This window comes from Pan paniscus, chromosome 10, assembly GCF_029289425.2.
Source record: "Pan paniscus chromosome 10, NHGRI_mPanPan1-v2.0_pri, whole genome shotgun sequence".
In the NCBI taxonomy this organism is placed as follows: domain Eukaryota; kingdom Metazoa; phylum Chordata; class Mammalia; order Primates; family Hominidae; genus Pan; species Pan paniscus.
In genome coordinates, this window is record NC_073259.2 from 101,719,035 (window position 1) to 101,741,197 (window position 22,163).

Genomic DNA, 22,163 nt, shown 5'->3' on the forward strand with positions numbered 1-22,163 from the left:
TGGCAACAGGATGATTTGCAAATAATATTTGGCTATCATTAGAACAATAAACTCTTCACTATACAAGGTTGTATGGTGTATTGGAAAGAGCATGAAATCAGAGAAACTTCATTAGACTTCAAGTTTTGCTCTATATTAGCTGTGAGATTTTGCCTAAGACAACTGACCATTCTGATTCCACAGTCTTTATACATGCAAATGCTAATACAGTTATAACAGTGGAGATACATTGTGAAAAATGTGTCATTGTGCAAACAAAATAGGATGTACTTATGCAAACCTAGATGGTATAGCCTACTACATACTTAGGCCATATAGCATAGCCTATTGCTCTGACCACCATCATATATGCAGTCTGTCATTGACCCAAATATTGTTATGCAATGCATGACTGTAATAATAATAATACTTGCCACATAGGTAAAAATACTGTCATTAATGGTGTAGTAAAATGGTAACTGGCATAGTAACACTGTAAATTGAATACAATTTTTAGAAGGTTTTGAGGAGGGAGGTTCAGAACTGTTCTCCATTGATTTGCTTAACAAAGATATTTTCATTTTCCACCAAAGGGTTTGGCTGTGAAAACCTTTGCAGAAATAATATTTTAGGAGTTTTTTCCCCCTGTACTGTCAACTGATTTTTAGTAAGCATATGACTTTCTGTATGTATCATCCAATTGATTTAAAAATGAATCAATGAATGTATTTATTGATCGCCTGCCTCGCTTCACAAAGGAATGTGAGGAAGGACACCCAATTTGGCATTCCTGTGTTTCTCTGTATTTGGGTCATGCATTTTTTCTTGCTTTCCACATTGAAAATGTGGTGGATGCAGTAGATTGGCTTTAAGTGTCAGGCCTTCCCTCATTTACTATACCTTTTTGTGTTTCACAAGCTGGAAAGCTACCAACTACATGCTCTAGACATCCTTGCTGCTAATATTCTGCATGTCAAATTGGTCTCACCAATTGCACGCAGCAAAGCAAGATTTGCAGGTGCTGTTTTCTTGCTGCTGGCAAATGCAGCCGTGGAGACCACCGTTTTTTGCAGCAGTGTTCCAGTGTCCTGTTAATTGTTCTGTCGGTGTTGAGAGGAGGTTGGGGACGAGGCATGGCAACTTCCTGACGCCATCTTCCTGATTGTGGGCAGCAGCCACAATCAGCAATCTTATCTAGGTAGTCATCCATGGATGTTCAGCTCAGCCCTTCTCCAGCCTTTCCAATGATTTCGAATGTCCCCAATTCCCCCTAACGAATCCCTTTCTGACTAGGAGTAACTAGCTGAGTGCTGCAATGAAATCCGACTGACAGATTTGTAAACTCTTTGCGGGCAGGAACCCTTGATATAAATAAATGACCTTGCATTTTAATGGAGGGAAGCAGAAGGATAAACAAATGAATAAGTGAAAAGTTTTAATAAGATGGTGATGCGTAAAAAATAAAGCTGGTTAATGGGGAGTGCAGGAAATGAGCGCAGCTGTCTTGCCGTTATAATCAGATAGGTCAGAGAAGGCTTCTCTACTAGGGTGGCTTTTGACCTGCCCCTCTGTTAGGTCAATTGTGTGCAAGGCCCTGATGGAGTTACTGTGTTAAAATGCAATGATTCAATTACTCCATTACTTAGATACCCTTTAAGTGACGCTACGGTTGTCCATCTCCCCGCTATTGAATTGTTTACCCACAGTAAGCATGGCGGGAAGAGCTTCGATCCGACCCTTGAACGCTCAATAAAAATGGCGACAGCACTTCCTGTACTTGCCCTCAACAAAGATGGTGTCAACACTTCCTGTTTAGGGTTTTCGCCATTAACAAAGATGGTGCTTATGGGGCAGGTTCCCTAACAGTCAGGATTCCGGTTGCAGTTTTTCTCCCCCGCCCCAAAGATACGTGGTTGCAGACGTAAGTAACAGGAATCCATCTTTCTTTGAAAGTCCTGCATTGTAGCGTCTGCGACCTGGGCCCTGCGGGGGCTTCCCCGCCCCGCTAACTTGCTCCGCATTTCCGATCCGGGCCAAGGCTGGGTGGCTGCGGCAGTGCCGGAGGCCCGCTCTCCCCTTGGTCCGCTCTTAAGTTCATTCCCAGCACTCCCTCTTTAGCGGGTCAAGTTGCCGCAGAAACCGCCCGTAGTCTTCCTGTTTGATACAAGGGTTTCAGCGGCCGAAGCAGAGACTTTTAAAAAAGTTCCCAATGGGCGCTCACAGCCAAACGTGAACACCTCCCCTCCTCACCTGTCACCTCCTGAACTTTACAGGGTTGCGAGGGGGAGTGTGGGATCGGGTGTCGCCTAGCCGTGGTCGTACTGCCCGGGTGTGTCTGAAGCCCCATCTGTCATCCCTGCCTGCCTTCCCGGTCACTTAACCTTCACTGCCTTACACACAACCAAGCCACAGCACACTGGTGCAGGGGTGGTGGAACTGCACCTTCAAATCGTGCCCGGCTACTGACCAGTGCTGGGGTGTGAGCTTTTTTTGAAAGAAAAAAAATCCCATAAAATGTCCCATGCATGTGTGGCCACGACAGTGTTGTGCTGGAGATTCGGAATTCTTAGTGGGAAGGAATGGAGTCTGTGACTGTATATTGTGTAAAGTTTATTGTAGACTGGGCACAAACAACAATTTTCTTAAAGGTGATCGTGTAGAGGACTTTTAGCGAAAAGAGCCTTAAATTCTGAACCTGCTGATTTCTGTCCTGCACTCCTATTACTGATCAGGTTTTGCAAATACTGGTGATCAAAAAAAGGGCACCTGCATCCACCTTGGCAGTTTCTGCCTTGGTGGTGGTGGTGCAGGTCTGACGAGGGCAATGTGAAAATAAAACCACCATTTCTTCTCCAGCATGTTAAAATTAGTGCTGCTCTGTAATCTTCAGATAAAAATTGCTTTTTCAGAAGGGTCTCTGACCCACTTTTTTTTTTTTCTTTTTCCAAATTTCTTTATTGAACGAGGAATTGAGCTGGGACCCCATTGTGTGAAAAGCAGAAACAGAAAAGATGATTCATCTTCATTGTTGTTCATTATGTTAGGAAACATTCAAAATTAACCTGGCTTGGCTTAACCAGTGAATTAAATACCATGACCTGGCAGTCTGCTATGGTTTAAAGATGTGCTTGACCTGAAGGAACTTACATTGCAGTGACACTGTCTTTAGGGCCACATCAACATGTCTGTAATTTCAGCTGTGATTTTGGCTCTTTCCAGGGAGAAATGGAGGCCAGAGACAAACAAGTACTCCGCTCGCTTCGCCTGGAGCTGGGTGCAGAGGTATTGGTGGAGGGACTGGTTCTTCAGTACCTCTACCAGGAAGGAATCTTGACGGAAAACCATATTCAAGAAATCAATGCTCAAACCACAGGCCTCCGGAAAACAATGCTCCTGCTGGATATCCTACCTTCCAGGGGCCCTAAAGCATTTGATACATTCCTAGATTCCCTACAGGAGTTTCCCTGGGTCAGGGAGAAGCTGAAGAAGGCAAGGGAAGAGGCCATGACCGACCTGCCTGCAGGTAGGCCTCAGAAAGATCACTTTGAACCAGCTCCAAAATGTTGTAACTATGCTCTTTGCTTTTTTGTTTGTTTATTTGTTTGTTTGTTTTTGAGACAGAGTCTCGCTCTGTTGCCCAGGCTGGAGTGCAATGGTGTGATCTTGGCTCACTGCAACCTCTGCTTCCTGGGTTCAAGCAATTCACTTGCCTCAGCCTCCCGAGTTGCTGGGAATACAGGCATTCGCCACCGTGCCCTGCTAAGTTTTGTATTTTTAGTAGAGATGGGGTTTCATCATGTTGGCCAGGCTGGTCTCGAACTCCGTACCTCAGGTGATCCACCCACCTCCGCCTCCCAAAGTGCTGGGATTACAGAGGTGAGCCACCACACCTAGCCAGAACTATGCCCTTTGGATTTGAAGTTGGGATGTAAGGCAGGACAAGGGTCAATGGTTGATGAAAGTGGGTAAGGATTTGGGACTGAAGGGACATGACGTTGGAGGAATAGGATCAGGAGGTGGCATTAGGAAGTGCAGGGAAGGAAGAATGAACCGTGACTGGGAGGTGAGGGAGGGAGCTCAGAGAATGCATTTAGAAATGCTTCCAGGAAACCTGGCATGTCACTTGGGAAGCATGTTCTCATCAGAGAGCCAGGTCATATCTCAGCCGTTGGCATCAGGAGCCATTTGGAAAGTGCAGATGGGAAAGCAGGCATTCGGCCTACTGACAACTGATTTGTGAGGTGCCAGAGCTACCAGCTGGAAAAGGTCAGATTCATGGAGGAGGAGACAGCCTCTAGGAAGGCATGCCCTGCACCTGTCCCCTGGGCTGTCCTGTGTGGCCAAAGGGGATTATTTTGAAGGCTGACTTAGTTTGTTTTTAAAGGTTATTCGTTTAAAGTGTCCTTTTTAGTTTCGCTTTGTTCAGACACTGGAGTATTTAATTTTGCAAAGAGCAATAGTTTGGGGAGGGTCTCAGTTTAATTGGAAGGAGATTTGGAAGCTGGAGAAGAGAGAAACAGTTCTGGTTTTGTTAGCCTGGCTTGTAGCAGGAAGAAGATGTGATATGGAAACACTTGCTTCTTCTTAACCTCCCTTGACTCTGTTTTACAAAGATAGAGGGGCAGAGAACTGAACTGGCAAAAATTAAAAATTGAAAAAAAAAAGTAATTGAAAGTTGGCTTGCAAATTTTTAACAAAGTTAGAGAATCAAGGTTCTCTGGGGTTTCTCATAAGAGTGATAGAACTATTCCGGTTCAGTGGGCCCCAGACTTCGTGGTTGCTATTTTTTAAATACTGGTTAAAAAAAATGAATACTGATAATAAGACCACTTTTACTATTTTTGCTCCATGGACCTCATATTTTGACATATGTCTGAATACCTGATCAGCATGACATAGCCAGCTAACTTTAGGAAGACCTGGTAAGATCCCACTGGAAAAAGCAAAAGTATTTTCATTCCTAGTCTGGACTCATTACAGGTAAATGTATCTTTAGGCTTTTTGAAATATTAGACGTAGCTGGCTTTTGAGGACCACTGGAATTCACTGCTTGGATTGTCCTTACAAAATTAAATACTCCACATGTCTGAACAAAATGTATCTAGATGTTTTTATGACTTTATTGAAAGCAGAATAGATAACATAGAGTTGGAGAAATGTTAAAAAATTATTGGTGTTTTCCTGATATTTGACTTAGAGGTTTCTGCTGGCCTCATATAGTTGGAAACAACAAAACAGGTGAACTGAAAGCCTTTCACTATCAAAATACTGAATTTAATTTTATGGTCATTTTGGGTGATACAGATCATGCTGTTGTATGTCATTCGTAGAGGTATAATACCATTTTTTTTTTTGAGATGAAGTTTCACTCTTGTTGCCCAGGCTGGAGTGCAATGGCGCAATCTCGGCTCTCTGCAACCTCTGCCTCCCGGGTTTAAGCAATTCTGCCTTAGCCTCCCGAGTAGCTGGGATTACAGGCATGTGCCACCATGCCCGGCTAATTTTGTATTTTTAGTAGAGATGGGGTTTCTCCATGTTGGTCAGGCTGGTCTCAAACTCCCGACCTCAGATGATCCGCCCACCTCGGCCTCCCAAAGTGCTGGGATTACAGGCGTGAGCCACCATGCTCGGCCATAACCCCATTATTTCTTCAGATTCATTCAGAGAGTTAGAAAGAATTAAGGCATTTTTTACAAAATGATGAAAGTTACGGAGAAGCTGAGGAAAAACAGCTTTTTAAAAAAGCAAACAGAATGAAGCAGTACATGGTGGGAAAAAAATTGAGCATATCTGTGTAGAAGTTTAGAAAAATAAGGTTTTTCTCAAGATTTGTTAATTCTGTGGAAGGTTGGCTCTGAAACAAATTCGTACAGTCATCTTAATTGTTTTACTTTTTACTGAGTAACACTGCTATTGAAAAAAACATTCTGAAGTGAGGGTTTGATTTATATATGTCTTTGAATACCTTCCACGGTGACAATCACATAAATTCTTTCAAAAAAGACTTGTATTTATTAAATATTGACTATTTTAAATAATATTACAAAATATAAGTAAGATATGGAGAATAATGGTACAGCGAACACCCGTCTCCTCATCACTCAGTTTAAGAAAAATAATATTACGATTGCCTTTAAAAACCCCGGGCACTCCTTCCCAATCTTGTCTCATTCCCAACCCCCACTCAGTGAAAAGCCCTGAATTGCGGGTTTATCATTCATTCACTTCTCCACTTTATAGTTTCCTATCTCCTAAAAATCACTTTTAAAATCTTCATATGTTTTTGAAAATCCTGTATACCATAAGTTCTAGAGGTGTGTGTGTGTATATATATATATATGTATATATAGAGAGATATACTGTTTTTTATGTGTGGGGGAAGGAAAGGGTGGAAGTAATGGAAGAAATGATGCATTTAAACTTGATAGTTAACACTTTCTCTTGTTTCAGACCTTAAAATATTTTTTACATGTTTAAAGTAATTTAATTGGTGGCAATATTTTAATTCTAAAATTAAATTGGGATTTACTGAATTGGAAACCTAGGTTTTGTTATTTTGTAAATCCTGGGAAGAGTATCAGAGTTGAAATCCCTTCAATTTAACGTCCCTATAAAAAAGAAATCCAGAACCTACTGCCTAAGACCTCAGTGCTTCTCCAGTGTTGTAATTGAGTAATTTTAGTAAGATTTAAAATAGTCCGCTTAAATTTTTGTAAAGATATCTTTGAGTTTTGAGGATCTAGACTATAGGAGAATGTGTGTACACATTAACCTCTTAATGTATGTACACATTAAACTCTTCTTACCTTTTCCTCATTTTGATCATACTTATTAATTAATTTGTATGGATTCAGTAGTCTCTTGGGAGGCCTTGAGAACAAATGGGAAGGAATGGCCTTCTTTTTTAGCCAAGACGTTGATCCTTCTCTAAGAATGAACTGATTTTATCTTACTAAGGTTTTCTTGTGTTGGTCTTCCCAGAGATGCTTGGTTTCCCCTTTATTGGTTTGTTGTTTTAATTTTTGTTGTTTCACTTGTAAATTTTGAGCTGTCTCAGAGGCTTTATTTTGGTGATTGATCCTGGTTAGTTGCTTTTTACTTATGTGCTGGATGTAATTTTTTTAGAGAATTGAGCTGTATCTTGTTCTTCTGTACTCTTCTGAACCCCACCCCCATCAAATCTCAAAACATAGAAAAACACCCTAAACCTTTTGATTCTCTCAGAATCTGCCTCTGTGACTAGTCTCCCAATCTCTGTTAGGAAAAAAAAAAGGTTTAAGTTGTTAAAGTTGTTAATGGATCATTGGTTTTGTGTTTTTCTCACCCTGTAAGGACTCTTACCTTTTAAAAGAGGAATTCTGGTGATAAAATGACTTAATCCACCTTGGCACCGTGGAGAGAACACTTCATGGTTTGTCTCTCTGGCCAAGGTCACATACTAGACATTAGATCAGCTGGAAATCCTCTCTGGGCTCCTGTCAGGTCATTTAGGAGATAGGGACAGTGCTGTGTCTGGGTGAAGGCAGCCTGTGCCTGCCTGCCTGGCTTCTCACTGCTCATGGGGCCTGTCGGCACTGACAAGCTCCCTCCAGTGCCTGAGCTAATCTGGATCTGGAAAGGAGGTTGATGGCAGCCCAGCCTCCCCATCTGGTGGGACTCAGCGTAAATCACGGTGGGAGTGACTCCTGGGCCACAGGACCCCCTCCCTGTTCCACTGTGTTGGCCCTGGCTGTGGGTCTGGGTGTCTGCCATGATTCTCTGCCTTTTGCCCCAGTCTTCCTTTAAGCTTGGGAGTGTTTTTGTTTTTCTGTCCTCCGTTGGTTTGATTCATGCTTTATGTATTCTTAGCCATGGCGAGAGTGAAGAACAGAGCTCTGGGAACACAGCTCAGTGCCTCCGGCATCAGCATTGGATGTCTCAACTCTTGAGCCTGTTGGAATGGCTGTCCCTAAGCTGACACTTGCTTCAACCTTCTCTGGGCTTGATCTTGTCCTCCCCATAGACTCTGTGCCCTGGACTCCCTGGCTGCTCTTACAACAGCAGTGCGCAGGACTGGCTAGTCCATTTCCCCTCTACCTGTGGGCTCAAGGGCTCTGCCTGCCCCTTGCGGCGCCAGCCTTGAGTGACAACACAGAACCACACCTGCCGCCCTCCTGAGATACATTCTAGCTCTGAGTTGCATACTTGGATGCATCTAAAGTCACTGAGCTCTTAATGGCAGATATTTTAGATATTGTGATGGGTTTATTAGAGAGGTTTCTAGCTTGGGATTCTTTTCATAGGTTCCTCCAATCATACCACGTAATTGACCTTGCTCTGCATGTAAGTTCAGTGTTGGTCTCAGTGTATCTAGCTTGCAGTCTATCCAGGTGCTTCCACTGTAACTGAGTAGTGTTTGCCTAGTGGCGTCCTGTGTGCTAGAGTGAGAACAGTGGGTCAGCATCCATAGCAAGACCCTTCCCTCTGGTAAAGGGAGAGTCTGCAGAGGGCCCAGGTTTCTGTGTATACCCAGCCCGATTTTCATATACTTCCTAAGGACCTACTGAATGCCAGGTACTGGGTATATAAAGACAAATGGAGGATCTCCAGATCAGCTGAGGGCATTCATGCGTTCATCCAGCAAATATTTGCTGAGTCTTGACCATGTGCTAAACCAGAGGTCCCCAACCTTTTTGGCGTCAGGGACTGGTTTTGTGGAAGACAATTTTTCAACCAACGGGAGAGTTGGGGGGAATGATGGTTTCGGGATGAAACTGTTCCACCTTAGATTATTACCAGGCATTAGATTCTCATAAGGAGTGCGCGACCTAGATCCCTGGCATGCGCAGTTCACAATAGGTTCATGCTCCTGTGAAAGTCTAATGCCACTGCTGATCCAACAGGAGGAGGAGCTCAGGTGGTAATCCTCGCTTGCCTGCCACTTACCTCCTGCTCTGCGATCCGGTTCCTAATAGGCCACGGACCGGTATGGGAGTTGGGGACCCCTGTGCAAGACAGTAGGTGCTGGAGATATAACAGTAAACAAAACAAAGCCCTTATTTTCATGGAGTTCAATGTATTCTAGTAGAGGGAGGGGATAAGGGCAGGGACAGATAATAAGCAAATGAATAAATAACATTTGGTGGTGAAGAGCGCTATGACGAGAAGCGGTATGTGTGGTGGTGGGGGTGGTCAGGGAAAGCCTCTCTGATGAGGGGACACTGAGCAGAGAACTGAGTTTGGCTGCAGAGTTGATACAGGGAGGAGAGCTTTCAGATAGAGGGGACCACAAATACACAGGAAGTCGAGTGGGAGCCACAGGTGACAATGTGGCTAATAAGACACCTTCCTCCCTGGGATGAATCACATTCCACATCAGCAGAGGCTCAGTGGCTACCTTTTGTTCTGCTCTCAACATGTGAGATGTGTGTGCAGCCGTGATCTTGGGTGGCTCGTAGCATGACTTTAGTTGATGTGTGGATGTGGGATTAAGTAATATTGAATTACATGATGAGAAAGTTATTTCCTTTCTATTTCTGTTTCAGTTCAGTAAGAATGATAGGAGGTCCTCATGCTTAAAGCCTTCTGTGGGCAACAGTATTTAGCTAGAATCTAGTTGTATTGCTTTTTTTGTGTCAACTTAATGGGTTCCTTCCATTTATGGCAAGCAAAACTTTTCTATTTACGAAGTTCCTTTTAAAAATACATGACTTTTAGAGACTAGAATTGTGGTTATTAGAGACTGGGAAGGGTATGAGGGAGGCAGGGATGGGGAGGTTGGTTAATGGATACAAAATTACAGCTAGATGGGTGGAATAAGTTCTAATGTCCCAGCACTGTAGGGTGAATATGGTTAACAGGAATTTATTATGTGTTTTCAAAATGCTAGAAGAGAGGATTTTGAATATTCCCAACACAAAGAAAGAATAAATGTTTGACATGATGGATATACTGATTGCCCTTATTTGATCATTACACATTGTATGCATGTACTGAAATATTACCCTGTATCCCATAAATATATACAATTTTTATGTATCAACCAAAAATAAAAAGAAAAATGTTCATAGGAATATTGAATAGGAAATAAGATTGAAAGTATACCAGATTATTTAGGAAAAAACCATTACTTACATTTAAGTAGAAATGTGTCAACATAAAGGAGACTATAAAAAAATAGGCCAGGCACAGTGGCTCACTCCTGTAATCCCAGCATTTTGGGAGGCCGAGGCAGGCAGATCACCTGAGGTCAGGAGTTTGAGACCAGCCTGGCCAACATGGTGAAACCCCCATCTCTACTTAAAATACAAAAATTAGCCAGGCGTGGTGGCAGGCGCCTGGAATCCCAGCTACTTGGAAGGCTGAGGCAGGAGAATCGCTTGAACCTGGCAGGTGGAGGTTGTAGTGAGCTGAGATCGCGCCATTGCACTCCAGCCTGGGGGACAAGAGTGAAACTTCGTCTAAAAAACAAAAACAAAACCAACGGAAATAATGGTTGGGTGTAGTGGCTCATGCCTATAATCCCTACACTTTGGGAGGCTGAGGCAGGTGAATCACTTGAGGTCAGGAGTTTGAGACCAGCCTGGCCAACATGGTGAAACCCCATTTTTACTAAAAATACAAAAAATTAACAGGGTGTGGTGGCAGGCACCTGTAATCCTAGCTAGTCAGGAGGCTGAGGCAGGAGAATTGCTTGAACTCAGGAGGTGGAGGTTGCAGTGAGCCGAGATTGTGCCAACTCCAGCCTGGGCAACAGAGTGAGACTCCATCCCAAAAAAAAAAAAAAAAAAAAGAAAATAATAATGGTGTGAGGATGTGGCCAAAAGTTGCTTTTCATCATATATTTTTTTAATTTAAAAAGAAAGACAGGCATCTGGGGGAGGAGCCATCACCTGGCTGGCATAGTTAAAGCAGGAAGGCTCCAGTTCTAGTATAGATAGTAGATAGAGCTGTTTTCATGATGCTTCACAGTTTTGCTCTTTCAATTTATGCCCAGTGATAGGAATTAGTTAAATTAACTAGAATTTCAAAATTCGTAAGTTCTCTAAATTTTAAACACATTTACTTGCTAGTGAAACAAAGTCAGCAAGATGGAGCCATATCCTGGTATTATGAATTTTAGAACTGGGTGGGACTCACAGGTCATCTAATTTTTCTCTGAGAAAACAGAGGCCTAGGGAGATTAAGTCAACTTGCCCATGATCACACAGCTAGTTAATGTAATTTATTACTGGGACTAGAATCCAGGCTTTGCAACTCTTGATTTAGGACTTTTTCTGCTGCGCAATCTTGGCTTCCCACTGAGTTTGAAATGGAATTGTATTATGCTGCAGTGTTAATAATTGAAAGAGGCTTTTAAAAAATTGTACTAATGCATTTTTTTTTTCATTTTAAGAGGAGAATTTCCAAGGGCCTTTAGAGGTATGCTGGAATGAGATTTCACTAAAATATTTTATTTTTATGAATGCTAATTTTAATCATTTAAAAGGAAATGATGATCGTTCAGTACTGCATTTTATCAGAAGATTTTTTTCTTCCTACCTCTGCAAGGCTGACATAAAGGAAAAGCGGAAGACTTTCATCGAGTATTTATGGGACTGATGAAATAATGCATCTGTTGGCAGCTAATTGCAGGTCTTTCTAGGAATAGCAAACATGTGACAGGTCTTGCCCCAGCAGAGATGCCTCCATTTCACTTTAAAACATGGATTTGATATTGTTTTCACTTAGAAATTCTGGCTATGCCTTTTTTTCTCCCTTCTGTGGATGTATAGACCATTCGGCTGCATCAGACACTGTATTGAACATCAGGGTTGATTTAACTCAGTGTTGCTCAGCTGTGGCTATGCTTTGGAATCACCTGGGGAGCTTTTACAAAACTACTGATGCCCAGGCTCTACTCCAGGTGAATCCATTACACGATCTCTGGAGGGTGGGTTCTGGGCAATGGGATGTTAAAGGCACACACGGGCATGCCCATGTGTAAGTCAGGCACACGTACAAATGCTTCCCGAGGTCATCTTAAATTGCAGCCAGGGTTGAGAACCTTGAGCTCTGACCAGCTGGTTAGGAGCGTGCCTCCTTCCTCACTCACTGCTTCCAAGTCCTGGCTTTCCAAAGCTGTGTACTTGCTTGAAGCATTGTTCTTATTTTCAGGTAGCACCAGATGGAAGGGTGGTAGGAATCAGGGTGTAGAGGGATATTAGTTCGCAAATCCTTTTATTCCTTGAATTTCCTGAGCATTGTTGCTCAAGAATGTTCCAGAATCTCAGACCCCATACAGGGGGTGATGCTGCTACCAACATTAAAATCCATTAGGGCTCTATGGGGATATATAGGCTGCACACATGAGGCAACAATTGGAGGAGTTTGAATTGCTAGTGAATTTGAATTTGGGAATTATTTTTATTGCTATTCACATTGTTTGGTACAGTCATTACAAACTACATGCAGTACCTTGTGCTGTGTAGATCAGGTTATGTCCATATGGAGACAGAATCTCCTGCTGAAGAACGAGTTGGATGCTCCTCTCAGTTAAAAAGTGAGCTGAAGATGGCTCAAGGATGGAAGAGAGAAGGAGAGACAAATGGCTAGTTGGGAAGAGTGGGACTGGCTTAGTCTGTCAGACTGGCTGTCTGTCTGCTCATGGTCTTTGTTCATAATTAAAAATGAATTTCAGGCCAGGTGCATTGGCTCACGCCTGTTAATTCCAACAGTTTGGGAGACCAAGGTGGGAGGATCACATGAGGTCAGGAGTTCAAGACCAGCCTGGGCAACATGGCAAAACCCCGTTTCTACTAAAAATACAAAAAGTAGCTGGGCATGGTGGCACACACCTGTCATCCCAGCTTCTTGGGTGGCTGAGGCACAAGAATCACTTGAACCCAGGAGGCAGAGGTTGCAATGAGTCAAGAGCACACTCCATCCTGGGTGACAGAGTGAGACCCTGTCTCAAAAAAAAAAAAAAAAGCAAAAGCAGTCTTTTGTGTCTCACAAATAACTTCAGATAACATCAGTAAAATAATCATAATAGCTAGTGGGGACTTACTGTCTGCCAGCTATATTCTAAGTCCTTTGTGTTTATTAATTCATTTAATCCTGACAATAACTTGATGAGGGAGGTGGTATTATTACCCTTTTGAACAGATGCGAAAATGTAAGCACAGAGATAGATGTTAAATAACTTACTTAAAGTCACACAACATAAAGTCAAATTTCACTTTAAGGCCTACTGATTCATATCTTATAAAACCACTTTCTCGGCATTCAGTTTTCTCCTCTTCCTAATTCTGATAACCTGTGGCTGCTCCACAGCCCATCACCCTCATTCTTCTTCAGAAACTCCCCCACTTCCAGTTTCTTCCAGACACACAGCCTCAGGAGGCTTTCTCTTTCTTGCCTCTTGTCCTAAGGCTGATTCCTGGTTGGTATCTCTCTCTTGTATCTCTCATTTTATACTTTTTTTTTTTTTTTTTGGTTGGGGGAAGGCTAGGGTCTAATGGAAGACCATACGGTGGGGAGGGGTTACGGAGCAGAGCCCCTGAATCTCTCCCATTTCAACTTGCTACTTTGAGAGTAAAAAAAAGACTAAATCTCCTTGGCTGTGATCAGGAGATAGTGTGTTGGCTCCCCTGATACTGGAATCCAGTCCCACTTTTGCAGCTCTTAAATCTTGCTATCTAAAGCCCTCAGTTCCAATAACCAGCTTTTCTGGTGGTGCAGCTTCAGAGTTTCACCAAATGCTTAGCAAGGTAGTGTTCTCTTTTTACGGGTATAGTTCAAACTTGTAGGCTGCTGTTATAGCTAGCTGTGGGAATGTTTGCTTTACATAATGTTAATAGGCAGCTGTGTTTATGCTTGTTCCTCAGTTTAAGCAGTAAGGAGTGTATACATATGATTCTTTGAGGGCATTTCCCCCAGACTAAAAAAAAGAAAAAAAGGTATGTTGTGTTTTTTCAAACAGTAAATTTTAATTGAAAAGGAATGTAGTTTCTAGAAGAAGTTTGGGGCAGGTTTTACTCCTAGGCTTTATTTTGTTAATGTTATGAAAGAAACTTTAACTCCTTCTAAGAAGTGCCAAGTTGACAATTCCTGGAAATGTTCATGTTCTATTTATGCTCAGCACCATAGCAGAGAGGGTGGCAATACCATTACCAAAATAATACCACCGAGATGTACTAAGTGACAAATGAGAGGCTTCTGGTTTTATAACCTAAATACAAGACTTTAAAAGCATCTCCCAATTCTACCATTTGTTGATAAGGTCTGTGGGTGCTGAGTAGTAATGGTGAAGTTGCTGTGGAGAATTATAGATCAAGTAGAGCGTATCTGCAGTGACTTGTCCTGTTGCTAGAACTATAGAAGGTTAGAGCTGGGAGGGATCTTAGAAACACTTTATAGATGAGGAAACGAAGGGATATCCAAGTCTAACAGCATGCATATGGGTTCTTCTGTTCAAATAGTAGAACTTCATGTAACATAAAAATAGGAATTTCTCTGAAATATATTGGGTAGTTCACAGCTTTGAAGGAATGATAAAGGTTTCAGGGCTTAATAAGGGCAGGAATGAGGCAACAGTGGGGGATCTCAGGCCATCAGATGGTAATCTTCAATCAAGTTTCTACACTGTACCTTCCTTCCAGATTCAGACTATTGGCCAAACTTGGGTCATGAGCCCTTCCTCTAGGACACCAGAATCACCTGAAGTGGGGAAAGGAAGTTCCAAAAGAAAGAGGTGAAAGCTGATTGAAGCAAGAGTTGTCTACTGTGCCATCCTCCTTCTTTTTGGATTGAATAGGTCTCACGCCCATGGGCCTGGAAAACAAATGATAGCCCTTTAAGGGAGGAGGATGCTTTACCTCTTCTTCATACAGCAAGGCCCAGGTTGAGGGCCAAAGGTGGTAGATAAAACGCTGGAGAGCAGTTTTGGAGCAGCATAGGTCTCCTTAAACTTTTCCAAAATCAGAATGTATTGGGGGAGAAAAATGGATTGAGAATGTAGATGTAAAGAGGAGATTTAGAAAGAGAATTTGAATTGGGTACTGGCCTAAGGGCTTTAGATATATAAACTCACTTTATTATCATAATAGCCCTTTGAGGTAGGCACTACTGTTACCATTTGCATTTCACAGATGAGGAGACTAAGGTGTTAGATAAATTGCTCAAGGTCACACAGCTTGGCAGTAGCAGAGCTGAGGTTCAAACACTGACAGTCTGGCTCACAGTCTGTGCTTCTAATCACTAGGGTCCTGTCTCTATCAGTCTACTACCAGTTCTTAGATCTGATTGGAGTCACATGGCTTAGATGACCTGACCTGGGCTAGCTGCAGCTTCTTTATTTTCTGACCCTTGCTTGCCTCAGGTCTCACACATAGCTGGCATTTTCATTATGTGTATGTCAGTCTCTTTTTTAACAGTTACCAAATTTAAAAAAATACAAAAGAAAATGAAAGATGTTTTCTAAGAAATATGATTAGGTAAAATAAAGGTTTTGAATGTGATTGACTTGGACATTTTTGTTCATTTAGTTTTTAAACATATCTCTTCCCTTTCAATCTCTTTATTATTAATTAGTCGTGTGCTACGGGCAAATGTGACTTTTCAGGCCTTTCATATTTGTTTGAGCCCTTTTATTCCATCATGTGCCAGTCACAATTCATTCAGGAGACAGAAACCACACAGTAATTTAAATAGGGAAAACTTAATATAAAGAATTTTCTTTTCTTTTCTTTTCTTTTTTTTTGAGACAGAGTTTTACTCTCGTCGCCCAGGCTGGGGTGCAATGGCGCGATCCTGGCTCACTGCAACCTCCGCCTCCCGGGTTCAAGCAATTCTCCTGCCTCAGCCTTCCGAGTAGCTGGGATTACTGGTGCCCGCCACCATGCCTGGCTAATTTTTATATTTTTAGTAGAGACAGGGTTTCACCATGTTGGCCAGGCTGGTCTCGAACTCCTGACCTCAGGTGATCTGCCCGCCTTGGCCTCCCAAAGTGCTGGGATTACAGGCATGAGCCACCGTGCCTGGCCAATATAAAGAATTTTTAACTGGTGAAAAGCAAACCATGGTTAACCACTAAATGGGGTAAAAGAGGTCTCTAAGTAATACAGGAATGGCAGAAGCTACTTTTTCTGAGGTTGAAAGGTAGTGCAGGATACAGTCACTAAGAATGTGGAAGAGGGCCCTCCCCACCTCTAAGGCTGAGATTCAGACTTCGGTGGAGTTGAAGTGACTGTCACACTAGCTGGTCTGTAAGAGCAGCCTACCTGGTAGCTAACTTCAAGAAAATCCAGAGAAATAATTGCATGAAGTCAGAAAAATAATAAATGACCAAAATGAGAAATTTTGAAATTATTTAAAAAAATCAAATAGAAATTCTGGAGCTGAATTAGGAAAAATAACTAATGCATGTGGGCTTAATACCTAAGTGATGGGTTGATAGGTGCAGCAAACCATCATGGCACACATTTACCTATGTAACAAACCTGTTTATCCTGCACATGTAGTCCAGGACTTAAAGTAAAAATTAAAATTAAATTCTGGAGCTGAAATAAAAATTAATGGACTGAAAAATGCAATAGAGAGTATCAACAGCAGAATTGATCAAGCAGAAGAAAGAATCTGTAAACTTGAAGACATTATTTAAAATTACAGTTGGAGGAGAAAAAGAATGAAAAGGAATGAAGAAAGCTTATGGGATTTATGAGACAGCATCAAAAGAACAAACATTTGAGTAATAGGAGTTAAGGCAGAGGAAGAGAGATAAAGTGGTAGAAAGCTGTTTTAAAGAAATATTAGCAGAAAACTTTCCAAATCTGGGGAAAGATATAATATCCAGGTACAGGAAGGTCAAAGTCTCTAATTAGATTCAATCCAAACAAGACTACACTAAGCCTTATTATAATTAAACTGTCAAAAATCAAAGACAAAGAGAAGATCCTGACAGCAGCAAGAGAAAAGAAGCAAATAACATATAAGACAATTTCAATAAGCCTAGTAGTACATTTCTCAGCAGAAACTTTATAGGCCAGGAGAGAGTAGGATGATATGTTCAAAATGTTGATGGAAAAAAAAAATTGCTAACAGTGAATAGTGTAGCCGGCAAAACCGTTCTTTAGAAGTGAAGGAGAGAATGATACTTTCCCAGATAAAGCTGAGAAAGTTTATCACCACCACACCTGTTTTTACAAGAAAGGCTAGTGGAGTCTTCAAGTGGAAAGAAATGGAAGGTTAATAATAACATGGAAACGTATGAAAGTATAAAACTTACATAGTCAAATTTGGAATCTCCAGTACTGTAATGGTTGTATGTAAATCATTTACATCTTTAGTTTGGAGGTTAAAAGATGAAACTATTAAAATGGATATAACAACTTATAAAGTATATACAAAACAAAAAGACATAAATTGTGCCATCAAAAACTAAAATATGGGGGTGATGGTGGAGTAAAGTGTACAATTTTTGTATGTGATCAAAATTGAGTTGTTATCAGCTTAAAATAACTGGCTATTTATAAAATGTTTTTGTAAGCTTCATGGTAACCATAAAACAAAAACCTATGGTATATACACAAAAAATAAAAGGTAAGGGACCAAAGGATATCACTAGAGAAAATTACCTAATCACACTGGAAGACAGCCAGAGGAAGGAAAGAACAAAGCATCTACAAAGCAACCAGGAAACAGTTAACGAAATGGCAGAAGCAAGACCTTATCATTAATTACCTTGAATGTAAATGGATTAAATTCTCCAGTTAAAAGACAGGGAGTCCGAATGGGTTTTATAAAAAGCACAAGACCCAACTATATGCCACCCACAAAAGATTCACTTCCTTTTTAAGAACACATATAGAGTGAAAATTAACGGTTAGAAAAAGATTTTCCATGCAAATGGAAACCAAAAGAGAGTAGGAGTGGCTATACTTATGTCAGACCAAGTAGATTTTAAGTCAAAAATTGTCAAAAGAGACAAAGAGGGTCATTATGTAATAATAAGGGGGTCAATTCATTAAGAAGGTATAATAGCTGTAAATATATATGCACCAATCACTGGAGCACCTAAATATATAAATCAAATATTAATAGATCTGAAGGGGGAGACAGACTAGAATATAATAATAGTAGAGAACTTTAATACCCCACTTTCAGTAATGGACAGGTTACCCAGATAAAAAAAAGTAATAAAGAAACAGTGGATTTAAACTATACTTTAGACCAAATGGACCTAACAGACATTTACAGAACATTCCATCCAATGGTATCAAGAATACATATTTTGATTAGCTTAGTAATGTATAAGGATATTGAGTCAGTAATACAAATTCTCCCATTAATGAAAAGCCCAGAACCTGATGGCTTCATTGCTGAATTCTGCCAAACATTTAAAGAACAAATACCAATCTTTCTCAAACTCTTCTACAAAATTGAAGAAGAGGAAATACTTCCAAGCTTATTTTGTAAGGCCAGAATTTACTTTGATATCAAAGCTAGATAAGGATACAAGAATAGAAAATTACAGACCAATATTCTTGATCAACATAGGTGCAAAAATTGTCAACAAAATACTAGCAAACTGAATTTAACAGCACAGTAAAAGAATCATTCCCTGTGATCAAAGGATGCAAGGATGGTTTAACATACACAAATCAATAAATATGACATACCACATTAACAGAATGAAGGACAAAAACTATATGATCATCTAAATAGTTGCAGAAAAAGCTTTCGACAAATGTCAACATCCCTTCATTATAAAATCTCTCAACAAATTAGGTATAGAAGGAATATACTTCAACACAAAGAAGGTTATATGGGACAGACTCGTAGCTAACTTCATACTCAACAGTGGAAAACTGAAAGCTTTTTCTTTTAAGATCAGGAACAAGAGAAGGATGCCCACTCTCACCACTCTTACTCAACATAATACTGGAGGTTCTAGCCAGAATAATTAGGCAAGATAAAGAAATAAAAGGTATCTAGATTAGAAAAAAAGAAGTTAAATTATCCCTGTTTGCAGGTGACATGATCTTAAATATAGGAAACCCTAAAGACTCTACCAAAAAACTATTAGAACTAATAAATTTAGTAAAGTTGCAGTATACAAAATTAACATAAAAATCAGTAGTGTTTCTGTACACAAACAGCAAACTATTTGAAAAAGAGATCAAGGAAACAATCCCATTTTCAATCGCTACCAAAAGAAAAATACTTAGGAATACTTAACCAAGGACGTGAAAAACCTGTATAATGAAAACTGTTAAAACATTGATGAAAGAAACTGAAGAAGACACAAATAAATGGGAGGAAACCTCGTGTTCATGGATTGAAAGAATTAATACTGTTAAAATGTCCATACTACCCAAAGTGATTTATAGATTCAGTGCAATCACTATCAAAATTCCAGTGACATATTTTATAGAAATAGAAAAAACAATTCTGAAATTTATATGGAACCACAAAAGACCCTGAATTGCCAAAGCAGTCTTGAGCAAAGAAGAACAGAACTGGAGGCATCATACTACTTTCTTTGACTTCAAAATATGCTACAAAGCTATACTAGTCAGAACAGCATGGTGTTGGCATAAAAACAGACACATAGACCAATGGAACAGAATAGATAGTCCAGAAATGAATTCACACATTTATGGTCAGTTGATTTTCAACAAAGGTGCCAATAAGACACACTGGAGAAAGGACAGTCTTTTCAATAAATGGTGTTGGAACAACTGGATATGCAGAAGAATTTAGACCCTCATCTCACACCATGTATAAAAATAAACTCAAAATGGATTAAAGACTTAAACATAAGACCGAAATTATGAAACTACTAGAAGAAAACCTAGGGGAAATGCTCTATGACATTGGTCTGGGCAATGGATTTTTTGGATATGACCCCAAAAGCACAGGCAACAAATACAATAGACAAATGGGATAAACAAAAGCTTCTGCACAGGAAACAACAGATTAAAGAAGTAACCTATGGAATGGGAGAAATTATTTGCAAACCATATATATGATAAGGAGTTAATGTCCAAAATACACCAGGAACTGTAAAAACTCAATAGCAAGAAAACAACCCAACTAAAAAATGGGCGGCCAGCGCAGTGGTTCATGCGTGTAATCCCAGCACTTTGGGAGGCCGAGGCAGGTGGATCGTCTGAGGTCAAGGGTTCAAGAGCAGCCTGGCCAACATGGTGAAACCCTGTCTCTACTAATAATACAAAAATTAGCCAGGCGTGGTGGCACTCGCCTGTATTCCCAGCTACTTGGGAGGCTGAGGCAGGAGAATCACTTGAAACCAGGAGGCGGAAGTTGCAGTGAGCCAAGATTGAGATTGTGCCACTGCACTCCAGCCTTGGTAACAAGAGTGAAACTCCATCTCAAAATAAATAAATAAATGGGCAAAGGATGGGAACAGACATTTCTCAAAAGACATACAAATGGCCAACAGGCATATGAAAAAATGATCAACATCGCAAATCACCAGGGAAATGGAAATTAAAATTATAATGAGATATCACCTCATACCTATTAGAATTCTAGGTGCTTATTAAAAATATGAAAGGTAACAAGTACTGACAAGGATGTGGAGAAAATGGAACCTTTGCATACTTAGTGAGAATGTGAATCAGTATAGCCATTATGGAAAACAGTATGGAGGTTCCTCAAAAAATTTAAAATAGAACTCTGTGTCTTAGCAATCCCACTACTGGGTATATATCCAGAAGAAGTGGAGTCAGTATATCAAAGAGATAGCTACACTTTCATGTTCACTGCAGCATTATTTACAATAGCCAAGATACAGAATCAACCTGAGTGTCCATCAACAGATGAATGGATAAAGAAAATATAGCATATATACATAATGAAATACTATTCAGTTTTTAAAAAGAAATACCGTCATTTGTGACAACATGGGTGAACCTAGGTGATATTATGCAAAGTGAAACAAGGCACAAAAGAACAGATACCATATAATCTCACTTATATGTAGAATCTAAAAAAGTTGAACTCATGGAAGCAGAGGGTAGAATGGTAGATACCAGAGGCTGGAGGAGATGTGATTGGGGAGATGTTGGTCACAGAATGCAAAGGTTAGTTAGACAGGAGAAATAAGTTCGAGAGATCTGTTGTGCAACATGATGACTATAGATAATTAACAACCTACAGTTGGCCCTTTGTATCTATGGATTCAACCAACCACAAATAGAAAATATTTGAAAAAAAAAAAAACCACAATAAAAAATAACAATTCAGCAATAAAAAAGAATACAAGTGAAAATATAGTAGGACAACCATTTACATAGCACTTACCTTGTATTAGGTATTATAAGTAATCTAGAGATTATTTAAAATATATGGGAGGATGTATGCAGGTTATATGGAAATACTATTACCATTTTATATCAGGGACTTGAGCATCCATGGATTTTGGTATCTTGGGTGGTAGTGGGGGCCTGTAGTCCCCCTGCAGATACTGACAAATGACTGTAGACTGTATTGCATTCTTGAAAATCACCTGAGTAAATCTGACATGTTTTCTTCACAAAAAATGATAAGTATATGAGGTAATGCATATTTTAATTATCTCTATTTAGCCATCCTGCAATGACCATCCTGCTATGGTCCCAATGTCTCCCAGAATTCAACTTAATCCCCATCGTGGTGGTATTAAGGGGTGGTAATAGGGGGTGGTATTAAGGGGTGAAGTAATTAAGTCATAGGGGCTTTACCCTCATGAATAGATTAGTGCCTGACTAAAGGGCTGGAGGGAACTCCCTTAGGCTCTTGTTGCCCTTTGGCATTCTGCTGCGGGAGGACACAGTGTTAACCTCTTCTGCCACGTGAAGATGCAGCAAGATGGCCCTCACCAGACACCAAATGCTTGATCTTGCACCTTTATCTTGGACTTCCAGCCTCCAGAACTGTGAGAAGTAAATTTCTATTGTTTATAAATTACCCAATCTGTGATATTTTGTTATAGCAGCAAAAATGGACTGCCAGTGTTCGTATTTCAAAACATCATGTTATACACGATAAACGTGTACAATTTTTATTTGTCAGTTAAAATAATAAGTTAATTTAAAAAAGAGATAGCCAGTGTTTATAATAAATGAATCATCTTAACATTTGAGTTTTTGCTGTAGGGGAGGAAAAATCTCTTTTCCTCATTCATTCTAGGTTCATGACTGAGGCCCTTATAACAAAGG

The 22,163-nt window shown here is 40.4% G+C and overlaps 1 protein-coding gene across 6 annotated transcripts in view; it reads left to right on the forward strand.

The window, feature by feature from the left end:
• The first annotated feature begins 1,764 nt into the window (after nt 1-1,764).
• The window catches only part of CRADD (CASP2 and RIPK1 domain containing adaptor with death domain), a 373,889-nt gene continuing 353,490 nt past the window's right edge, over nt 1,765-22,163 (forward strand). For 3 of the 6 annotated variants that reach the window (XR_010108940.1, XM_063593567.1, XM_063593568.1), the window contains exons 1-2: nt 1,783-1,900; nt 3,199-3,502. Coding sequence is in view for 5 of the 6 variants with exons in the window: in XM_063593567.1 (XP_063449637.1) it covers nt 3,205-3,502 (298 nt within the window). In the remaining variant the exon portion in view is untranslated. Of the gene's footprint in view, nt 1,901-1,952; nt 2,309-3,198; nt 10,020-22,163 lie in introns of those variants that run through there. The other 3 variants (XM_003816868.4, XM_063593566.1, XM_055095990.3) reach the window with 3 other exon arrangements.